This window comes from Salmo salar, chromosome 10, assembly GCF_965601325.2.
Source record: "Salmo salar chromosome 10, fSalSal1, whole genome shotgun sequence".
Taxonomy (NCBI): Eukaryota; Metazoa; Chordata; class Actinopteri; order Salmoniformes; family Salmonidae; genus Salmo; species Salmo salar.
The window spans coordinates 42,546,547-42,566,416 of record NC_138300.1 but is presented as its reverse complement, the minus strand read 5'-3'; the positions used below and the strand labels follow the sequence as shown (position 1 = coordinate 42,566,416).

Sequence of the window (19,870 nt, the reverse complement as noted above, 5' to 3'; positions counted from 1 at the left end):
TGTTAACAATATCACTTTTACTGAAACGTGTCCAGGGGAAGCTAGCCTTAACTTCAGGGATGGGAATGTAAGGATTATGGGCACTGACCAGCCAGGCTAGTAGTCCGCTATTTCTAAAGCCCCGTTAACATTTGGGTAAAACAAATCTATGCCTTGAGATGTTTGAAAAGGCAAAATGTCACTGGCCTGGCTAGCCCCTTCACTCTGTGAAGTGATAATCTCATGTGGCAACTACTATGGAGTATGGGGACTAGGGGTGAGCTTCGAAAATGTGGATTTAAATGTTCATTTTATCATAGTTCACACATTGTATAAACTGTACTGACTGGTAAGGCATTCTGGATTATAGATTTGCCTTCTGTGACTGAGAAAGTTTATTGGAAATAGGTCAAAATAGGCTGGTGAATATGTTTTCAGGATATTGTCACAACTTCCACCGAAGTTGGTTCCTCTCCTTGTTCGGGCGACGTTCGGCGGTCGGCGTCACCGGTCTTCTAGCCATCGCCGATCCACTTTTCATTTTCCATTTGTTTTGTCTTGTTTTCCTACACACCTGGTTCTCATTTCCCTCATTAACTGTTGTGTATTCAACCGTCTGTTCCCCCCCATGTCTTTGTGTGGAATTGTTTGTTGTAAGTGCTTGTGCACATGTTTACTGGTGCGCGTCGGGTTTTGTACCCATGTTGGTTATTTCTTTTTGTCGTTGGTTTTGAAATTAAACTGCTCCGGCTATTACCTAGTTCTGCTCTCCTGCGTCTGACTTCACTGCCACCAGTTACGCACCCCCTTACAAAATTCCACACCTCACCATGGAGTCAGCAGGAGCAGGTACCCCGGTTATAGGAGTCGAGGAGCACGTCAGAGAACACGCGGCGATACTACTACATCTCGGTGTCGCGAAGGATCGCGTCGTTCAGACCATGGACCGCTGGGAGAGACAGAGAGTCCCTCCAGCGCCTCTACGAGCACAACAGGGGTTCCCACTACTCGTCCCTCCTGTACCCGGTCCCAGTGGGATGCGTCTCGCCCTTCCCTGGGAGTATGATGGGACGGCGGCACGGTGCCAAGGGTTCCTGCTACAGCTGGACCTATACCTGGGCACCGTTTACCCGGCTCCCTCGGGAAGGGAGAGGGTGTCCGCCCTCGTCTCGTGCCTCTCAGGGAGAGCTCTGGAGTGGGCTAACGCCATGTGGGAAGAAGGAGATGCGGCGTTGGACGAGTTCACGGAGTTCACCCGCCACTTCCGGGCAATCTTCGACCACCCGCCCGAGGGTAGAGCAGCGGGTGAACATCTTTTCCACCTGAGGCAGGGGACGAGGAGAGCCCAGGAGTTCGCCCTGGAATTTTGGACCCTGGCCGCAGGAGCGGGATGGAACGACAGGGCCCTTATCGACCACTACCGTTGCAGCCTGCGCGAGGATGTCCGTCGGGAGTTGGCCTGCAGGGATACCACCCTCACATTCGACCAGCTGGTGGACCTGTCCATTCGGTTGAATAACCTGCTGGTCACCCACGGACGTCCAGAGAGGGCTCTGTCGATTCCCTCTCCCAGCACCACCGCTCCGGTGCCTATGGAGCTGGGAGGTGCTGTGCTCAGGGAGGCCAGAGGAGGGGCTTTCACGTGTATCATCTGTGGCCGCAGAGGTCACACTGCTAGTCGGTTGGTTCCTCTAGGGGTCGAGGCAGCAGGCAGGGCACTCTGGCGTCGCCCCAGGTAAGCATGCACCACTCTCATCCAGAGCCCTCTGTTGTACACCCGTTTGTGCATGTTTACTTCCCAGAGTTTTCTCCGCATTCCCAGCATAAGGCGCTCGTCGATTCAGGCGCGGCTGAGAATTGTATCGACAGAGCATTCTCCCATAGGTTAGGGATCCCTATTGTTCCAGTGGTTAGGCCTTTCGCAGTTCACGCTCTGGACAATCGACCATTAGGGTCCGGGGTAATTAGGGAAGCTACCATCCCCCTGGAAATGGTGACGCAGGGGGGTCACGAGGAGAGAATCAGTCTCTTCCTCATTGACTCTCCTGCGTTTCCCGTGGTACTAGGCCTTCCCTGGTTAGTTCGTCATGACCCCACCATTTCATGGCAACAGAGAGCTCTCACGGGGTGGTCGCGAGAGTGCTCAGGGAGGTGTTTAGGGGTTTCCGTTGGTGCTACTACGGTGGAGAGTCCAGACCAGGTCTCCACCGTGCGCATTCCCCCCGAATATGCCGATTTGGCTCTCGCCTTCTCCAAAAAGAAGGCTATTCAATTACCACCCCATCGACGGGAGGATTGTGTGATAAATCTTCTGGTAGACGCTGCACTTCCCAGTAGTCACATGTATCCCCTGTCACAGGCGGAGACGGCGGCTATGGAAACATATGTCTCTGAATCCCTGCGTCAGGGGTACATTCGGTCCTCCACTTCACCCGCCTCCTTGAGTTTCTTTTTTGTGAAGAAGAAGGAGGGAGGTCTGCGTCCGTGTATTGACTACTGAGGCCTAAATCAGATCACGGTGAGGTACAGTTACCCGCTACCTCTTATTGCCATTGTGATTGAGTCAATGCACGGGGCATGCTTCTTCACCAAACTAGATCTCAGGAGTGCTTACAACCTGGTGCGTATCCGGGAGGGAGACGAGTGGAAGACGGCGTTCAGTACGACCTCAGGGCATTATGAGTACATCGTCATGCCGTACGGGTTGATGAATGCTCCATCAGTCTTCCAAGCCTTTGTAGATTAGATTTTCAGGGACCTGCACGGGCAGGGTGTAGTGGTGTATATTGATGACATTCTGATATACTCTGCTACACACGCCGAGCATGTGTCCCTGGTGCGCAGGGTGCTTGGTCGACTGTTGGAGCATGACCTGAACGTTAAGGCTGAGAAATGCCTGTTCTTCCAACAGTCCGTCTCCTTCCTAGGATACTGCATTTCCACCTCAGGGGTGGAGATAGAGAGTGACCGCATTTCAGCCGTGTGTAATTGGCCAACTCCCACCACGGTAAAGGAGGTGCAGCGGTTTCTAGGTTTTGCCAATTACTACCGGAGGTTTATCCGGGGTTTTGGTCCGGTAGCGGCTCCCATTACCTCACTGCTGAAGGGGGGACCTGTACGTTTGCAGTGGTCGGCTGAGGCGGACAGGGCTTTTGGTCACCTGAGGGCTCTGTTTACCTCGGCTCCCATGCTGGTCCATCCGGATCCCTCTTTGGCGTTCATAGTGGAGGTGGACGTGTCCGAGGCTGGGATAGGAGCCGTGCTCTCTCAGCACTCGGGTACGCCACCAAAGCTCCGCCCCTGTGCCTTCTTCTCGAAGAAGCTCAGCCCGGCTGTCGTCAAGGCTCTGAAGGCATGGAGACATTGGCTTGAGGGGGGTAAATACCCTTTTCTCATCTGGACTGACCACCGCAATCTGGAGTACATCCGGGCAGCGAGGAGACTGAACCCTCGCCAGGCAAGTTGGGCCATGTTTTTCACCCGTTTTGTTTTCACACTTTCTTACAGACCAGGTTCCCAGAACGTGAAGGCAGACGCACTGTCCTGGCTGTATGACACAGAGGAGCGGCCCATGGATCCCACCCCCATACTCCCGGCCTCCTGCCTGGTGGCACCGGTAGTGTGGGAGCTGGACGCGGACATTGAGCAGGCGTTATGTGCAGAGCCCGCTCCCCTCCAGTGTCCAGCTGGGCATCTGTACGTTCCGTCTGCTGTCCGTGATCGGCTGATCTATTGGGCCCACACGTCACCTTCCTCTGGTCATCCAGGCATCAGTCGGACGGTGCGCTGTCTGAGTGGGAAGTACTGGTGGCCCACTTTGGCCAAGGATGTGAGGGTTTATGCTTCCTATTGCTCGGTGTGCGCTCAATGTAAGGCTCCTAGGCACCTGCCCAGAGGTAAGCTACACCCCTTACCCGTTCCACAACGGCCATGGTCGCACCTGTCGATCGATTTCCTGACCGATCTCCCCCATCACAGGGAAACACCACGATCCTGGTTGTTGTGGATCATTTCTCTAAATCCTGCCGTCTCCTTCCTCTGCCCGGTCTCCCTACGGCCCTACAGACTGCGGAGGCCTTGTTTACGCACATCTTCCGGCACTACGGGGTGCCTGAGGATATAGTGTCTGATCGGGGTCCCCAGTTCACTTCGAGGGTCTGGAGGGCGTTCATGGAACGTCTGGGGGTCTCGATCATCCTCACTTCGGGTTTTCACCCCGAGAGTAACGAGCAGGTGGAGAGAGTTAACCAGGATGTGGGTAGGTTTCTGAGGTCTTATTGCCAGGACCGGCCGGGGGAGTGTGCGGCGTTCATGCCCTGGGCAGAGATGGCCCAGAACTCTCCCCGTACTGGCCCCCCGTGGGAATCGAACCCACAACCCTGGCATTGCAAACACCATTGCAAACACCATGCTCTACCAACTGAGCCACAGGGAGTCAGCCACAGAGATTGGAAGCACATAGTACTTTTGAGTGGCGGGGGTCCACGTTGCTGGCTGTGTGTTGTTTCTTCGAAGCAGGGAAAGAAGTTGTTTAGCTTGTCCGAAAGCGAGGTGTCGGTGTCTGTGACGTGTCTGGCTTTTAAAAAAAAAAATGTTTTATTTATTTATTCTTTTTTTTTACGTGTTTGTCTGGAGTCCCTGCCACATGCGTCTCGTGTCTGAGCTGTTGTCTAGCGACTCCACTGTCTCTGTACTAACGTTTTGCCTCTTTGATTGCGTTACGGAGGTCATAGCTGGTCTGTTTGTACATGTCAATGTTCCCAGTCATCTTGCCATGGTTAAATGTAATGGTTCGCGCTTTCAGCTTTGCACAAATGTTGCAATTAAGTTTGGATTTAGTTCTAATCGTCACAGTAGGAACAACGTTCTCCATGTACTCCCTGATGAACCCAGTCTGTAACGATGACGCCGTGAGTCAAGAAGCAGGTGCAGGTAAAACGTTTAATGAAAACAACAAACATGAAACAAGCCAGCGTTACAGAAGTGAGGTAATATGAACACAGGTGCAATACCAACTGAACAAAAGGAAGGGACCTATAATGGGGAGGTAATGAGGTCCAGGTCTGAATCATTACGATGAGTGCCAGGTGTGCGCAATGATGATTCCCAGGACCGGTGGTTAGTATTCTGGCGACGTCGCACGCCGGAGGGTGGGAGCAGGAGTAGACACAGTCATCAAGTCACTGTATACATCGATATTATTCCCAGAGGCGACCCAAAACATATCCCAGTCCACATGATCAAAACAATCTTGAAACATAGATTCCAATTGTTGAGACCAACAGTGAACAGTCATTACCCCGGGTGCTTCCGGCTTTAATTTTTGTCTATTGGTGGGGAGGAGCAGGATGGAGGTCTGGTCAGATGGAGGGCCTTGTAGCCATCCCAGAAGGGAGAGTGGCAATGGTTAAAAATGTTCACGCAGCGAGTAGCAAAGGAGATGTGTTGATAGAATTAGGGGAGGGTTTTCCTCAGATTTCCTTTATTAATATCCCCAGCTACAATAAATATAGCCTCAGGATATGCAGTTTCCAGTTTGCGTAAAGTCAAGTGTAGTTCCTTGAGAGCCGTCGTCGCTGTGTCGGCTTGTGGGGGAATGTACAAAGCAGTGACTATAACCAAATAATTTCTGGTCCAATTTCTGGTGAGTGACTGCCAATCTAATGTCCCAAAGCTATTTTTGGCTGTAGGTAATAGTACTAGAAACGTTCTGAGCAAATAATGCAAGAAATAACAACAACAAAATCAAAATACTGCCAAGTTGGCTAGGAGCTAGAAACAGGGCGACTGTGTCTGTCGGCGCCATGCCTACATATAGAATATACTGTAGATGCCTACATAACATGTAGGTATGTACAGTCCCTTCATAAAGTATTCATACCCTTTGGCTTATTCCACATTGTTGTGTTACAGCTTGAATTAAAAATGTATTAAATTGATTGTTTTCTCACCCGTCTACACACAATATCCCATAATGATAAAGTGAACACATGTTTTTAGAGATTTTTGCAAACTTGAAAATGAAATACTAAAATATGTAATTCACACCCCTAAATCAATACATGTTAGAATCACTTTTGGCAGCGATTAAAGATGTAAATATTTCTGGGTATGACTCTAAGAGCTTTGCACACCTGGATTGTACAATATTTGCACATTATTCATTTAAAGGTTATTCAAGCTCTGTCAAGTTGGTTGTTGATCATTGCTAGACAGATACTTTGATGTCTTGCCATAGATTTTCAAGCCGATTTAAGTAAAAACTTTACCTAGGCCACTTCGGAACATTCAATGTCATCTTAGTAAGCAACTCCAGTGTATATTTGGCCTTCTGTTTTAGATTATTATTCTGCTGAAAGGGGAATTTTTCTCCCAGTCTGTCACGATTCCTACCGACGGTGGCGCCCCCTCCTGCTCGGGTGGCGCTCGGCGGTCGTCGTCACCGGCCTATTAGCTACCACCGATTCCCTTTTTGTTTTTCCCTTTTTTTTATGTTTTCTCACCTGCCCTGAGTTAGGTAATTAAGAGGGCTATTTAGTTCAGCTGGCCCGCACCCTATTGTGCGGGATTGTTTTTCTGTATGTCAACTGCGTTTGTTGACTGTGCTTGTCCATTGTATTTTTCCCTGTTGTTGGGAGACCTTTTATTTTGTACGGGTGGTTCCATTAAAATTACCACACAGTGTTCGCTGCTTCCTGCGCTTCTTTCCGCCACACCACAGACAAGACGTTACACAGTCTCTGTTTGAAAGCAGACTGAAACAGGTTTTCTACTAAGATTTTGTGTGTGCTTAGCTCTATTCCATTTATTTTTATCCTAAAAATACCTCCCTAGTCCTTGCCGATGACAAGCATATCCATAACATGATGCAGCCACCACCATGCTTGAAAATATGAAGAGTGGTACTCAGTGATGTGTTGTGTTGGACATAAAGTTAATTTATTTGCCACGTTTTTTGCAGTTTTACTTTAGTGCCTTATTGCAAACAGGATGTATATTCTGTACAGATTTCCTTCTTTACACTCTGTCAATTAGGTTAGTATTGTGGTATATCTACAATGTTGTTGATCCATCCTCAGTTTTCTCCTATCACAGCCATTAAACTCTGTAACTGTTTTAAAGTCGCCATTGGCCTCATGGTGAAAAAAATACAAAAGAACGGTTGGTTTTTTCTTTGTATTATCTTTTACCAGATCTATTGTGTTATATTCTCCTACATTCCTTTCACATTTCCACAAACTTGAAAGTGTTTCCTTTCAAATGGTACCAAGAATATGCATATCCTTACTTCAGGGCCTGAGCTACAGGCAGTTAGATTTGGGTATGTCAATTTAGGTGAAAGTTGAAAAAAAGGGGTGGATCCTTAAGCAGTTAAATCATCACAGAAAGGGAAACAAATGGCATCAACCTAGTCTCTAGGCCATGCCGAGTTCAAGGAGATTCCCCTCTTGACCGTAGCTCGCTCAGTCTGACCACAGTGACCGTGCAAATAGTAGGCCCGGAATGAAGCCTGACTAGTAGTGATTTAATGATGCTTTGGACAAATTGCGGCCTCTGCGTCACACAGAGACACAGCGTTTTCGATGGACTCATCGGGGGGAGTTTTGGGTGGATAAGCCACAGAGTTATTCTAGCTGCGCACACCAGTTCATGTAGTCTGAAACATACAAGATTCTCGCTAAGGATAAAACGGCTTTATGCTCTAACTCTGCTTCTGTGCAGGCAATTTTCAAAATTCCTTTTACCACGTGTTCAGGGTCATCTGTACCTCTACAGATATCAACATGAAAAGATTGAATGGTCCCCTTCATATCCTAAAGGGGAAGTATGAACTTTACCATCAAATAGGGCTGAAATCCCAAAATGTGCAGGCTTAAATCATCACAGAAAAGGAAACAAATGGCATCAACCTAGTCTCTAGGCAGTGCCGAGTTCAAGGAGATGCCCCCCTACCAATAGGTGCCCTTCTTTGTGAGGCATTAAAAAACCTCTCTGGTTTTTGTGGTTGAATCTGTGTTTGAAGTTCACTGCTCGACTGACGGACCTTAGAGTTAAATGTATGTGTGGGGTACACAGATGAGGTAGTCATTCAATATCATGTTAAACACTATTATTGCACACACAGTCCATGCAACTTATTATGTGACTTGTTATGCAGATTTTTACTCCTGAACTTATTTAGGCTTCCTTTAACAAAGGGGTTGAGTACTTATTGACTTAAGACATTTCAGCTTTTAATTTTTAAGTAATTTGAAAAAAAAATTGAAAAACATAATTCCACTTTGACATTATGGGGTATTGTGTGTAGGCCAGTAACAAAATAAATCTACATTTAATCCATTTTAAATCCAGCCTGTAACACAGCAAAATGTGGAAAAAGTCAAGGGTTTTGAATGCTTTCTGAAGGCACCGTAGCTATCATATAATATTAAATACACTTTTTAAATCCTTTATAAATGGCTTTGTCACCAGCAGACAGAGCAACAACAAACACTTACTTACATCAGAGACACAGAGATAGGCCACTGATGGCTGATAAAACAAGCACAACTCATGGCTTCCACAGAAGCCCTTCAAACCATTCATCTATAGAGCCTTTGGAATCTTTAGTTCAATATCAACAGATGATTTTTTGCTGTGATGAAATATTGTTGTGTAATACTTCCTGTCATTGTCTGATACATCTCTACAGTATATTGTCTGAGTTGCTTTCTGTTTGTAATTCTGTCCTCTGACATATGTGTGAGGCTGTGTGTCCTCCTAGGACCAGAGTTGACTTTAATGTATGTGTCCCAAAATGGCACCCTATTCCCTACATCAGGGATGGGCAACTCCAGTCCTCGGGGGCCTGATTGGTGTCACACTTTTGCCAAAACCCCAGCTAACACACCTGACTCCAATAATAAACTATCTGGATCTTCAGGTTAGAATGCAGTTAGATGAATCAGCTGTGTTTTGCTAAGGATGAAGAAAAAGTGTGGTCCTTGAGGACTGGAGTTAATCATCCCTGCCCTACATAGTGCACTACTTCTGATCAGAGCCCTATGGGCCTTGGTCAAAAGTAGTGCACTATATAAGGAATAATAGGGCACCATTTGGGACGCAACCCTGTGTGTCCTCCTCAGCCCAGAGTTCACTTTACAGTGTCAGTAATGTCACTGAGAGATAATGGAAGGGTCACACAAGGCGGGAAGAACAATTGCAGGAAAGGGGAAGTGTTTATTTCCAGTGTGTGCATGGTTTTTGTGAGTGAGTGTGTGGATTTTTGTGTGAGTGTTTGTGTAGATGTGTGTGTGTTTCCCCGTGGTTGTCAGCTGACTCTCTGTAGTGATTGTTAAATGCTGATAACATTCCCCCTGACCTTGTGTCAGCTTCCCTATCTCTACCCCAGTGTGTGTGTGTGTGTGTGTGTGTGTGTGTGTGTGTGTGTGTGTGTGTGTGTGAGTGTGTGTGTGTGTGTGTGTGTGTGTGTGTGTGTGTGTGTGTGTGTGTGTGTGTGTGTGTGTGTGTGTGTGTGTGTGTGTGTGTGTGTGTATGGATATAGCTAGACTAGAGAAAGGAGCGCAGTATGATGTCTATATACAACACAGGAGTGTATTGGTTCACTGCTGTGGTGTCGGAATATGCGTCTGTCTCTCTCTAAGTGCAGTTCTGTCTGTATGTGTGTGTTCGTGTGTGCGTGTCTCTCAGTGCAGACAAATCAAATCAAATGTTTTTGGTCACATGTAGTGTAGACTTTACCATGAAATGCTTACTTACCAGCCCTTTCCCAACAATGCAGAGTTAAAAAGTAAGAAAAATTGCTCAAATAAAAAAGGAAAAAGTAACACAATAAAGTAACAATATTGAGGCAATATACAAGTAGTACCAGTGCCAAGTCAATGTGCAGGGGTATGAGGTAGTTGAGGTAATTGAGGTAATATGTACATTTAGGTAGGGGTAAAAGTGACTAGGCAATTCGGATAGATAAGAAACAGAATAGCAACAGTGTGTGTGTGTGTGTGTGTGTGTGTGTGTGTGTGTGTGTGTGTGTGTGTGTGTGTGTGTGTGTGTGTGTGTGTGTGTGTGTGTGTGTGTGTGTGTGTGTTTTACATGTGGGAGCGTATGTATAGTATGTGTGATTGTGTGGGTAGAGTCCACTGAGTGTGCATAGAGCAGATGCAAGAGAGTCAGTGAGAATAAAAAGTGGGTTAATGCAAATAGTCAGGGTAGCCATCTGATTAACTGTTCAGCAGTCTTATGGGTAGACCAAGGTGCAGCGTGGAATATGTTCATCTTGTAGTTTTAATGAAAGAAGAATGAACACTTACAAATTAAACCAAAAAATGACAGCAGACAGTTCCGTCAGGTACTTTACAACTAAACGGAAAATAACTACCCGCAAAACACAAAGGAAAAACAGGCTTCCTAAGTATGGCTTCCAATCAGAGACAACGATAGACACCTGCCTCTGATTGGAAACCATACCCGGCCAAAATATAGAAAACAAAACATAGAATGCCCACCCACCTATCACACCCTGGCCTAGCTAAACAGAGAAAACACAGCTCTCCTAGGTCAGAGCGTGACAGTACTGACCTCGCCTTCTGGATGACAGTGGGATGAACAGGCAGTGGCTCGGGTGGTTGTTGTACTTGATGATCTTTTTGGCCTTCCTGTGACATCGGGTGGTGTAGGTGTCCTGGAGGGCAGGTAGTTTGCCCCCGGTGATGCGTTATGCAGACCTCACTACCCTCTGGAGAGCCTTACTGTTGTGGGCGGAGCAGTTGCCGTACCAGGTGGTGATACAGCCCGACAGGATGCTCTCGATTCTGTATCTGTAAAAGTTTGTGAGTGTTTTTGGTGACAAGCCAAATTTCTTCAGCCTTCTGAGGTTGAAGAGGCTCTGCTGCGCCTTCTTCACCACGCTGTCTGTGTGGGTGGACCATTTCAGTTTGTCTGTGATGTGGACGCCGAGGAACTTAAAACTTTCCACCTTCTCCACTACTGTCCCATTGATGTGGATAGGGGGCTGCTCCCTCTGCTTTTTCCTGAAGTCCACGATCATCTCCTTTGTTTTGTTGACATTGAGTGTGAGGTTATTTTCCTGACACCACACTCCGAGGGCCCTCACCTCTTCCCTGTAGGCCGTCTCGTCGTTGTTGGTAATCAAGCCTACCACTGTAGTGTTGTCTGCAAACTTGATGATTGAGTTGGAGGCGTGCATGGCCACGCAGTCATGGGTGAACATGGATTACAGGATACGGCTGAGAACACACCCTTGTGGGGCCCCAGTGTTGAGGATCAGCGGGGTGGAGATGTTGTTTCCTACCCTCACCACCTGGGGGCGGCCCGTCAGGAAGTCCAGGACCCAGTTGCACAGGGCGGGGTCGAGACCCAGGGTCTCGAGCTTAATGACGAGTTTGGAGGGTACTATGGTGTTAAATGCTGAGCTGTAGTCGATGAACAGCATTCTTACATAGGTATTCCTCTTGTCCAGATGGGTAAGGGCAGTGTGATTGCGATTGCGTCGTCTGTGGACCTTTTGGGGCGGTAAGCAAATTGGAGTGGGTCTAGGGTGTCAGGTAGGGTGGAGGTGATATGGTCCTTGACTAGTCTCTCAAAGCACTTCATGATGACGGAAGTGAGTGCTACGGGGCGATAGTCATTTAGCTCAGTTACCTTAGCTTTCTTGGGAACAGGAACAATGGTGGCCCTCTTGAAGCATGTGGGAACAGCATACTGGGATAAGGATTGATTGAATATGTCTGTAAATACACCAGGCAGCTGGTCTGCGCATGCTCTGAGGACGCGGCTGGGGATGCAGTCTTGGCCGGCAGCCTTGCGAGGGTTAACACGTTTAAATGTTTTACTCACATTGGCTGCAGTGAAGCAGAGCCCGCAGGTTTTGGTAGCAGGCCGTATCAGTTGCACTGTATTGTCCTCAAAGCAGGCAAAGAAGTTGTTTAGTTTGTCTGGGAGCAAGACATCGTGGTCCGCAACGGGGCTGGTTTTCCTTTTGTAGTCCATTATTGACTGTAGACCCTGCCAAATACTTCTCGTGTCTGAGCCGTTGAATTGCGACTCTACTTTGTCTCTATACTGATGCGTAGCTTGTTTGACTGCCTTGCGGAGGGAATTGCTACACTGTTTGTATTCGGCCATGTTTCCGGTCACCTTGCCCTGATTAAAAGCAGTGGTTCTTGCTTTCAGTTTTGTGAGAATGCTGCCATCAATCCACGGTTTCTGGTTGGGGAAGGTTTTAATAGTCGCTGTGGGTACAACGTTACCGATGCACTTGCTAATAAACTCGCTCACCGAATCAGCGTATTCATCAATGTTATTGTCCGACGCTATGCGGAACATATCCCAGTCCACGTGATCGAAGCAATCTTGAAGCGTGGAACCCGATTGGTCAGACCAGCGTTGAACAGACCTGAGCACGGGCGTTTCCTGGTTTAGTTTCTGTCTATAGGCTGGGAGCAACAAAATTGAGTTGTTGTCAGATTTTCTGACAGGAGGGTGGGGGAGGGCTTTGTATGCGTCGCGGAAGTTAGAATAACAATGATCCAGGGTTTTGCCAGCCCGGGTTGCGAATTCGATATGCTGATAAAATTTAGGGAGCCTTGTTTTCAGATTAGCCTTGTTAAAATCCTCAGCTACAATAAATGCAGACTCAGGATATGTGGTTTACATAGAGTCAAATTAAGTTCTTTCAGGGCCGCCGATGTGTCTGCTTGGGGGGGGGGGGGGGGGGTATACACGACTGTGATTATGATCGAAGAGAATTCTCTTGGTAGATATTGCGGTCGGCATTAGATTGTAAGGAATTCTAGGTCAGGTAAATAAAAGGACTTGAGTTCCTGTATGTTTTTATGATCACACCACGTCTCGTTAATCATAAGGCATACATCCCCGCCCTTCTTCTTACCAGAGAGATGTTTGTTTCTGTCGACGCGATGCGTGAAGAAACCAGGTGGCTGTACCGACTCTGATGACGCACCCCGAGTGAGCCATGTTTCCGTGAAACAAAGAACGTTATAATCTATGATGTCTCTCTGGAAGGCAACCCTTGCTCGGATTTCGTCTACCTTGTTGTCAAGAGACTGGACATTGGCGAGTAGTATGCTCGGGAGTGGGGCGCGATGTGCCTGTCTACGGAGCCTGACCAGAAGACCGCTCCGTCTGCCCCTTCTGCGGCGCCGTTGTTTTGGGTCACCGGCTGGGATCCGATCCATTGTCCTGGGTGGTGGACCAAACAGAGGATCTGCTTCAGGAATGTTGTATTCCTGGTCGTAATGTTGGTGAGTTGACGTTGCTCTTATATCCAATAGTTCCTCCCGACTGTATGTAATAAAACTTAAGATTTCCTGGGGTAACAATATAAGAAAGAACACATAAAAAAACTTAATACTGCATAGTTTCCTAGGAACGCGAAGCGAGGCGGTCATCTCTGTCGGCGCCGGAAAGGGACCGACACACATGCATATTGATACCACACACACATGCATTCACATTCCTTCACCCTCTTTACATATGCTGCTGCTACTCTGTTTATTCGTTTATTATCTACTGTTTGCATAGTCACTTTCCCCTACATACAGGTACGTACATATTACCTCAATTACCTTGACTTACCCGTATCTTCGTAATTGTTATTTTTTCTTCAAGGCAACCTACAATAGATTCCACGGACCCCTCAACCCTCAAAACTATAGCAATACAGGAACCCCAATGGAGGCTCGCCATGGGCCAAACTGGATGACTCCTGTCAGTACTTTGATCTTTGAATTTGGAATATTCCTTTATCTGAGGTAGCCCCCCCCCCCCACCCCCAATGCAGAGTACTTGCAGGAGTCATCCTCTTGGCCCAGGACGAGCTAGGCCCTGCTTAGCCGAAATGTAGATACTATGACCCGCTTTCTCCTGATCTACTGAAAAAAATTATCCTTCAAGTGATTAAGTGGATTTGTGTGTTTTTTTTCTCTCAAGGAACTAACATATGTTTTAGTATATGGATGTTGTGAGGGGCTGGAAAAACATTGATAGAGGTGCTTAAATTTGACTTCTGAAAAGGTGTGATATTAAAAATACAAACAATTAAAAGTAATCCATTCATAATTCACTGTAATTCATTAATTTAAAAATGTATTGTTTTTAATATACTAGTCAAATCAAATCATTACTTTACTGGTAAATACTTGCTCATGAGCCCTTCCCAACGATGCAGAATATATATATATATATATATATGTAACGTCGGTCGTCGGAAGAAGTGGACCAAAACGTAGCGGAGTTAGTGCTCAACATATTTAATTAAACGGAACACTATACAATTACAAAAACAATAAACTGACAGCCACCACAGTCCTGTCAGGTGCAACCACTGTAACAAGAACAATTACCCACAACCCCCAAATGAAAAGTAGGCTACTTATGTGTGACTCCCAATCAGCCACAACCCTCTACAGCTGTGCCTGATTGGAAGTCACACAGCCAAAATAAACGAAACAATCAAAACACACACTTCTCTTCTGCCATATTTATAATATATATATAGTAACACAGGAGAAATAAAATACACAATAATTAAGCTACACACAGGGAGTACCGGTACCAGATCAATGTGCAGGGGTACGATGTATTTGAGGTAGATATGTACATAAAGGCAGGGTAAAAGTAACTAGGTAAAGTAACTATTAGATAATAATAAGAAACTAAGGCAAGCTAGCAATAACTAGCATTAGCATTCAGTAGGGAGAGTAAGCATGTGCAACCTGAACAAGTGCACAATTCGTCCTGCAGACCTGGCTCTAGACTGTATGTGTGTGACCTCCTCAGTGCAGACCTGGCTCTAGACTGAATGTGTGTGTCCTCCTCAGTGCAGACCTGGCTCTAGACTGAATGTGTGTGTCCTCCTCAGTGCAGCCCTGGCTCTAGACTGAATGTGTGTGTCCTCCTCAGTGCAGACCTGGGTCTAGACCACTTTGCCATGAGAAGGTTCTACAACGACAAAGTATCTTCTCTAATGACTCCCTCGCAGAAACGGTAAGAAACCACCCCACACAAAGCAAATCTGATTGGTTAACTTCAAGTTCACAGAAGCTCCTCTGCACAACAGATCAATATAGTTCAAAGGTCAACTGTCTGGTCATCAGTGAGCTTCAGATGTGGCCTTCTGGCTGAGGGCTTCCTTGTTCTGAAATTTTACCTGATATTACAGCGGTCAGGTGTCAGACTTGGGAGGTCAATCACTTGACATACAGTCTTCCTCTCCCCCCCCCCCCTCTCTCTCTCTCTCTCTCTCTCTCTCTCTCTCTCTCTCTAGGTATGTGTGGATGTTCAGCAGTCTGCTGAGGGGAGTTATGAACATGGATCACTCTCCTCTCTTCCTCCTTTGTGTGGTTCTTCACGGCGTGCCCAACATCAATTCTGTGGGAGGTTAGACACACCCAAACAAACACTATACTACACCTCTCACATCACAGTGATACACACTGTTCTCAGATATACATTTTATGATGCACTACTGAATTAGCAATGTATATTTCCTGTTTCTGTTGTCTGCAGAATGCGGTCTGTTCCTGAGAGTGTACCAGAGCCTGCAGGTCATCTGCACTTCAGCAGTCTAGTGAGATACCATACTCATTCACACTTCATTTGGATGTTCCGGATAGTCCATCTGTAGATGCTCTACAGATGGCCATAGTATCAACAAACTATCTGTTGAAAAGCAACTCTTTTCTAAGGTTACAGTTATACTCTTAGAAACAAAGGTGCTATCTAAAACCTAAAAGGGTTCCTTAGCTGTCCCCATAGGAGAACACTTTGAAGAACCCTTTTGAGTTCCATGTAAAACCCTTTACACAGAGGAACCCAAAATAGTTCTACCTGGAACCAAAAAGGAACCTATGGCAGTTTGGACAACATTTTTTTACACCAGAATTTCTGGGGACCAATTTTTTTGCCCAAATCTAATGACACAACCTTAAAATATGGAAAGTTAGATTTTTACTTAAAAAAAACAACCTTAAAATCATTGAATCTCTTATCAAAATGGAAAGAAACCAATAAATACATTTACCAATACATTTTTTTTTTCAAATGATCTTTCTCAAACACTTTGTATATTGTCCCATACAATAATCTGTACTCTGATTTTTTTGCTCCTAAAAATGCAATTTAAAATCATAATAATAATTGGTGACCCCACTGCAATTCCCTGCGTCCCCGACTTTGAATACCACTGTCCTATGGGGACCGCTGCAGAACCCTTTTGGAACCCCTTTTCCCCCAAAATTGTAGTGTTAGGGTTAGGTTTAGAGTAAGGGTAAGGGTTAATGTTAGGGTTAGGGTTAGTAAATATTACTGATAGTCTGTTGTAGATAGTCTGTAGAGCATCTGCATTGCTTGCTGTTTGGGGTTTTAGTACAGCACTTTGTGACATCTGCTGATATAAAAAAGGCTTTATAAATACATTTGATTGATTGATTGATCTACAGATGGACTATGGAAATATAGTGTTACCATGGTAATAATATTATGTGTATGAAAAAGTATGAAAATGTATCCACTCACTGTAAGTCGCTCTGGATAAGAGTGTCTGCTAAATGACTCAAATCTAAATGCAAATGTGTGTTTACTTTGTCTGTGTGTGTTTATACCTGTCACAGTCACGTGCGAGCAGTACAGACAGACAGGGTTTACTTTGTACTGCAACCAGCTCAACTGCTGAAGGGAGACATAATGGTAGGTATAATCACACTCATATACAGTACCTGCACATTTAAAATCCGGAATTGAATGGAATGTTATACAAAGCTCAGTGGTCTGACTGTATGAACCTTATAGACAGCCAGGTGAGGTAACTGTCTGTGTCTGCTCTCTGTGGTTCAGGTGGTGTGTTATAATAAAAACCACCAGACAGCCAGCCGAGAGGTCATCTTCAGGCTCCAGTTTCACACTGGCATTATCCACGGTCGCCCCCTGCTTTTCCCCAAGGAAGACCTTGACACAGCTTATATAGGTACAGTAGTAGGCCTACTGGGAAGCCTAATACAATGAATGACCTACTCTCTCTCCCTTTCTTTCTCTCTCCCTCTCTCTCCCTCTCTCTCTCTCTCTCTCTCCCTCTCTATCCCTCTCTCCCTCTCTCTCTGTGTAAATATAGTCACAGGCTAACCTTGGTCTAATCACCAGGTGATGAGTGCAGGCATGAAATACAGATGAAAGCAAACGTATGCAGGTAGACATGCACACACACACAGATAGAGATGGAAGATCAACTTCCCTCCCTTTTCCAGATCCCAGGTTTCCAGACGATGGGAAAGTTGAGTTGGTGTTCTCTGAAAGTCCTGAGAAGATGCCAGGTAATTCCCGGCCGTCATCGTTGTTAGGCATAATCCTAATCTCAGGATCACAACGAACACACACCTGGACCACCACTACAGCTGGTGTGGCTGACTAACAGCCCCTGCCAACCCCGTCACCCTACAGTCACACATCCTGTAAGGACTATTTAAAAGTTCCAATTCGTCACGATGCATGAGTGATGCAAACTGTTTTTGACACGTTGAGGTAATGTCCAGACTTAGATACAGTTGGGGGATGTTCCCATTTATTGAATAAAATAATATGATGACAGATTAAACTTGATGATTTACCACGGTGGTGACGATTTGTGGTTGAGTAATCTGGGTTAAAGGCAACCTTGTGAATAGCTGTAAAAACCATGTGAATCTTCTGTTCACCCATGTATGACGACTACCTGGTTACCTGTGACCTTATACACCTGAGCCATCACCTGACTTACCACCTGACCCATACCCTCAGTGAGACTGCTCTCTAGTGGTGAGAACTGACAGCCCAAAACAGACAAAACTAGACAAACACAAACCCTATCAAAATGGCTCTATTATATCCTGTCAGCTGCCGTCACAGCCCTTCACCCTGCGGTCACATATCCTGTCAGCTGCCGTCACAGCCCTTCACCCTGCAGTCACATATCCTGTCAGCTGCCGTCACATAATTTCACCCTGCAGTCACATATCCTGTCAGCTGCCGTCACAGCCCTTCACCCTGCAGTCACATATCCTGTCAGCTGCCGTCACAGCCCTTCACCCTGCAGTCACATATCCTGTCAGCTGCCGTCACAGCAGGGGCGAAAATCTGATATCAACTTTGGAGGGGACAATTACATGAAATTTTCTCAAGAGCAATTCCTGAGGGGGCCACCAAAAGTAGTGCTGTAACACATAGCCTACATTGTAATATGGTAAATGTATATTGAGGAACCAAAGAAATAAGGTGTTTGCCGTACTCCTAACTACCGGTACCCAAAACTACACAACTAATCACAACAGCAATACCATTGCCTTTAACAAATCTTAGTTCAGTCACCAGTTTAAGTTGAGAGTGGGGGGTATCCATGGCATTTTCCAATTATGTTCCTATTTTACAAGTTAAAAAAATGGAGAACCTTTCATAATGTTGCCAAACAAAGACTCAACAAACTTACCTGAGACTCCCTGTCTCTGCCAGTCTGTCCCTGCATATCTGTCCCCAACTCTGCTGTCTGTGTGCCATCTGTTGCCTGCTCTGCCAGTGACATCATTGTGAAACATTTCCATTAGAATTTCATTTCTTTCTTATGAACATTTTATCAACTAGTCTTTGAGATATTAGGCTACTAGGGTTCTTACTATGCGTTTTGGTGTACTGAAAAATACTCTGATGTCCGTCTTATTTTTCTGCCATTTTTCTACCTGGCTGGCTGGCTGGCTACACACACACACAGTGTGGAGGTTATTTACAGTAGGAGATGGGCTTCTATCATCTTATCTTCTATCATTCCATTTGGGCTTCGATCTAAAAGGTAGCTAGCAAATGTGAAATGGATTAAAATGACAAGAGTTGACAGCTGTATGAGTTCACCATTTACACAACATATGCTGCAACCTTTAGTAATTTTAATAGTTTGTTTCATATTGGCTGGCTTCCAACAATAGCTGAATTTGCAAAGCTAGCGAGCACCAATTCAGTTTCAGTGGTGTTTGCTATAATCTTTGCTACCCGGGTTAAATAAAGGTGAAATAAAATAAATAAATAATAGTTCCCTTGCGACAATTTAGCTTTTGCAACGAGACCATTAAATATATTTAAGACAATGGTAGAAGAGGGTGTAGTTCTGTTCAGTTTGGACTTCAGTTTATCGCTAACCTTATCACAGGGACTTTGAAGCACTAACTTACATCATCTGCATGCTGATCTTGGAATAAATTGACGATAGCAAAGATTCCATCTTTGACGACGCCACATAAATGGAATAGGTACTAGCTAGCTTAATAGTTAATATTTGCGCGCTAGCTCTGCATATTCAGCTAGTGTGTGTGCGCGATTGATTAGATTAACCTCACGTCAGTTACGTTCATTGAGTGCCTTTCAGACAGTAGACATGACCCCTCTGTTACCTTGCAAACTAAGGAACTGGCAGTGGATCAAACCACTGTGAGGCAAAGGGTGGGGGGGGTCGCAATCTTTTGAAACTTAAAAACGCGCTATTAAGTGTCTAAAATCAGCACAATTGCTTTCATTGCGTATTATTAATATTATTTAAATTACATAGTTATGTTTCAGTGATATATTGGGGGGGACAAATCATATTTTTCCCAGGATGGGGGGGTCGTGTCCCCCCCGGGATTTCCGGGATTTCCGCCCCCCCTGGATTTCCGCCCCTGCGTCACAGCCCTTCACCCTGCATTCACATATCCTGTCAGCTGCCGTCACAGCCCTTCACCCTGCAGTCACATATCCTGTCAGCTGCCGTCACAGCCCTTCACCCTGCAGTCACATATCCTGTCAGCTGCCGTCACAGCCCTTCACCCTGCAGTCACATATCCTGTCAGCTGCCGTC

General features: G+C 45.9%; 1 protein-coding gene across 2 annotated transcripts in view; it reads left to right on the top strand.

Annotated features, from left to right (window-relative positions):
• tns3.2 (tensin 3, tandem duplicate 2) overlaps positions 1-19,870 on the top strand; it is a 93,676-nt gene that overhangs the window by 5,580 nt on the left and 68,226 nt on the right. For both annotated transcript variants that reach the window (XM_045687764.2, XM_045687763.2), the window contains exons 6-11: positions 14,923-15,006; positions 15,287-15,399; positions 15,529-15,589; positions 16,632-16,707; positions 16,855-16,984; positions 17,262-17,327. In XM_045687764.2, coding sequence (XP_045543720.1) covers positions 14,923-15,006; positions 15,287-15,399; positions 15,529-15,589; positions 16,632-16,707; positions 16,855-16,984; positions 17,262-17,327 — 530 coding nt within the window. The remainder of the gene's footprint in view (positions 1-14,922; positions 15,007-15,286; positions 15,400-15,528; positions 15,590-16,631; positions 16,708-16,854; positions 16,985-17,261; positions 17,328-19,870) is intronic.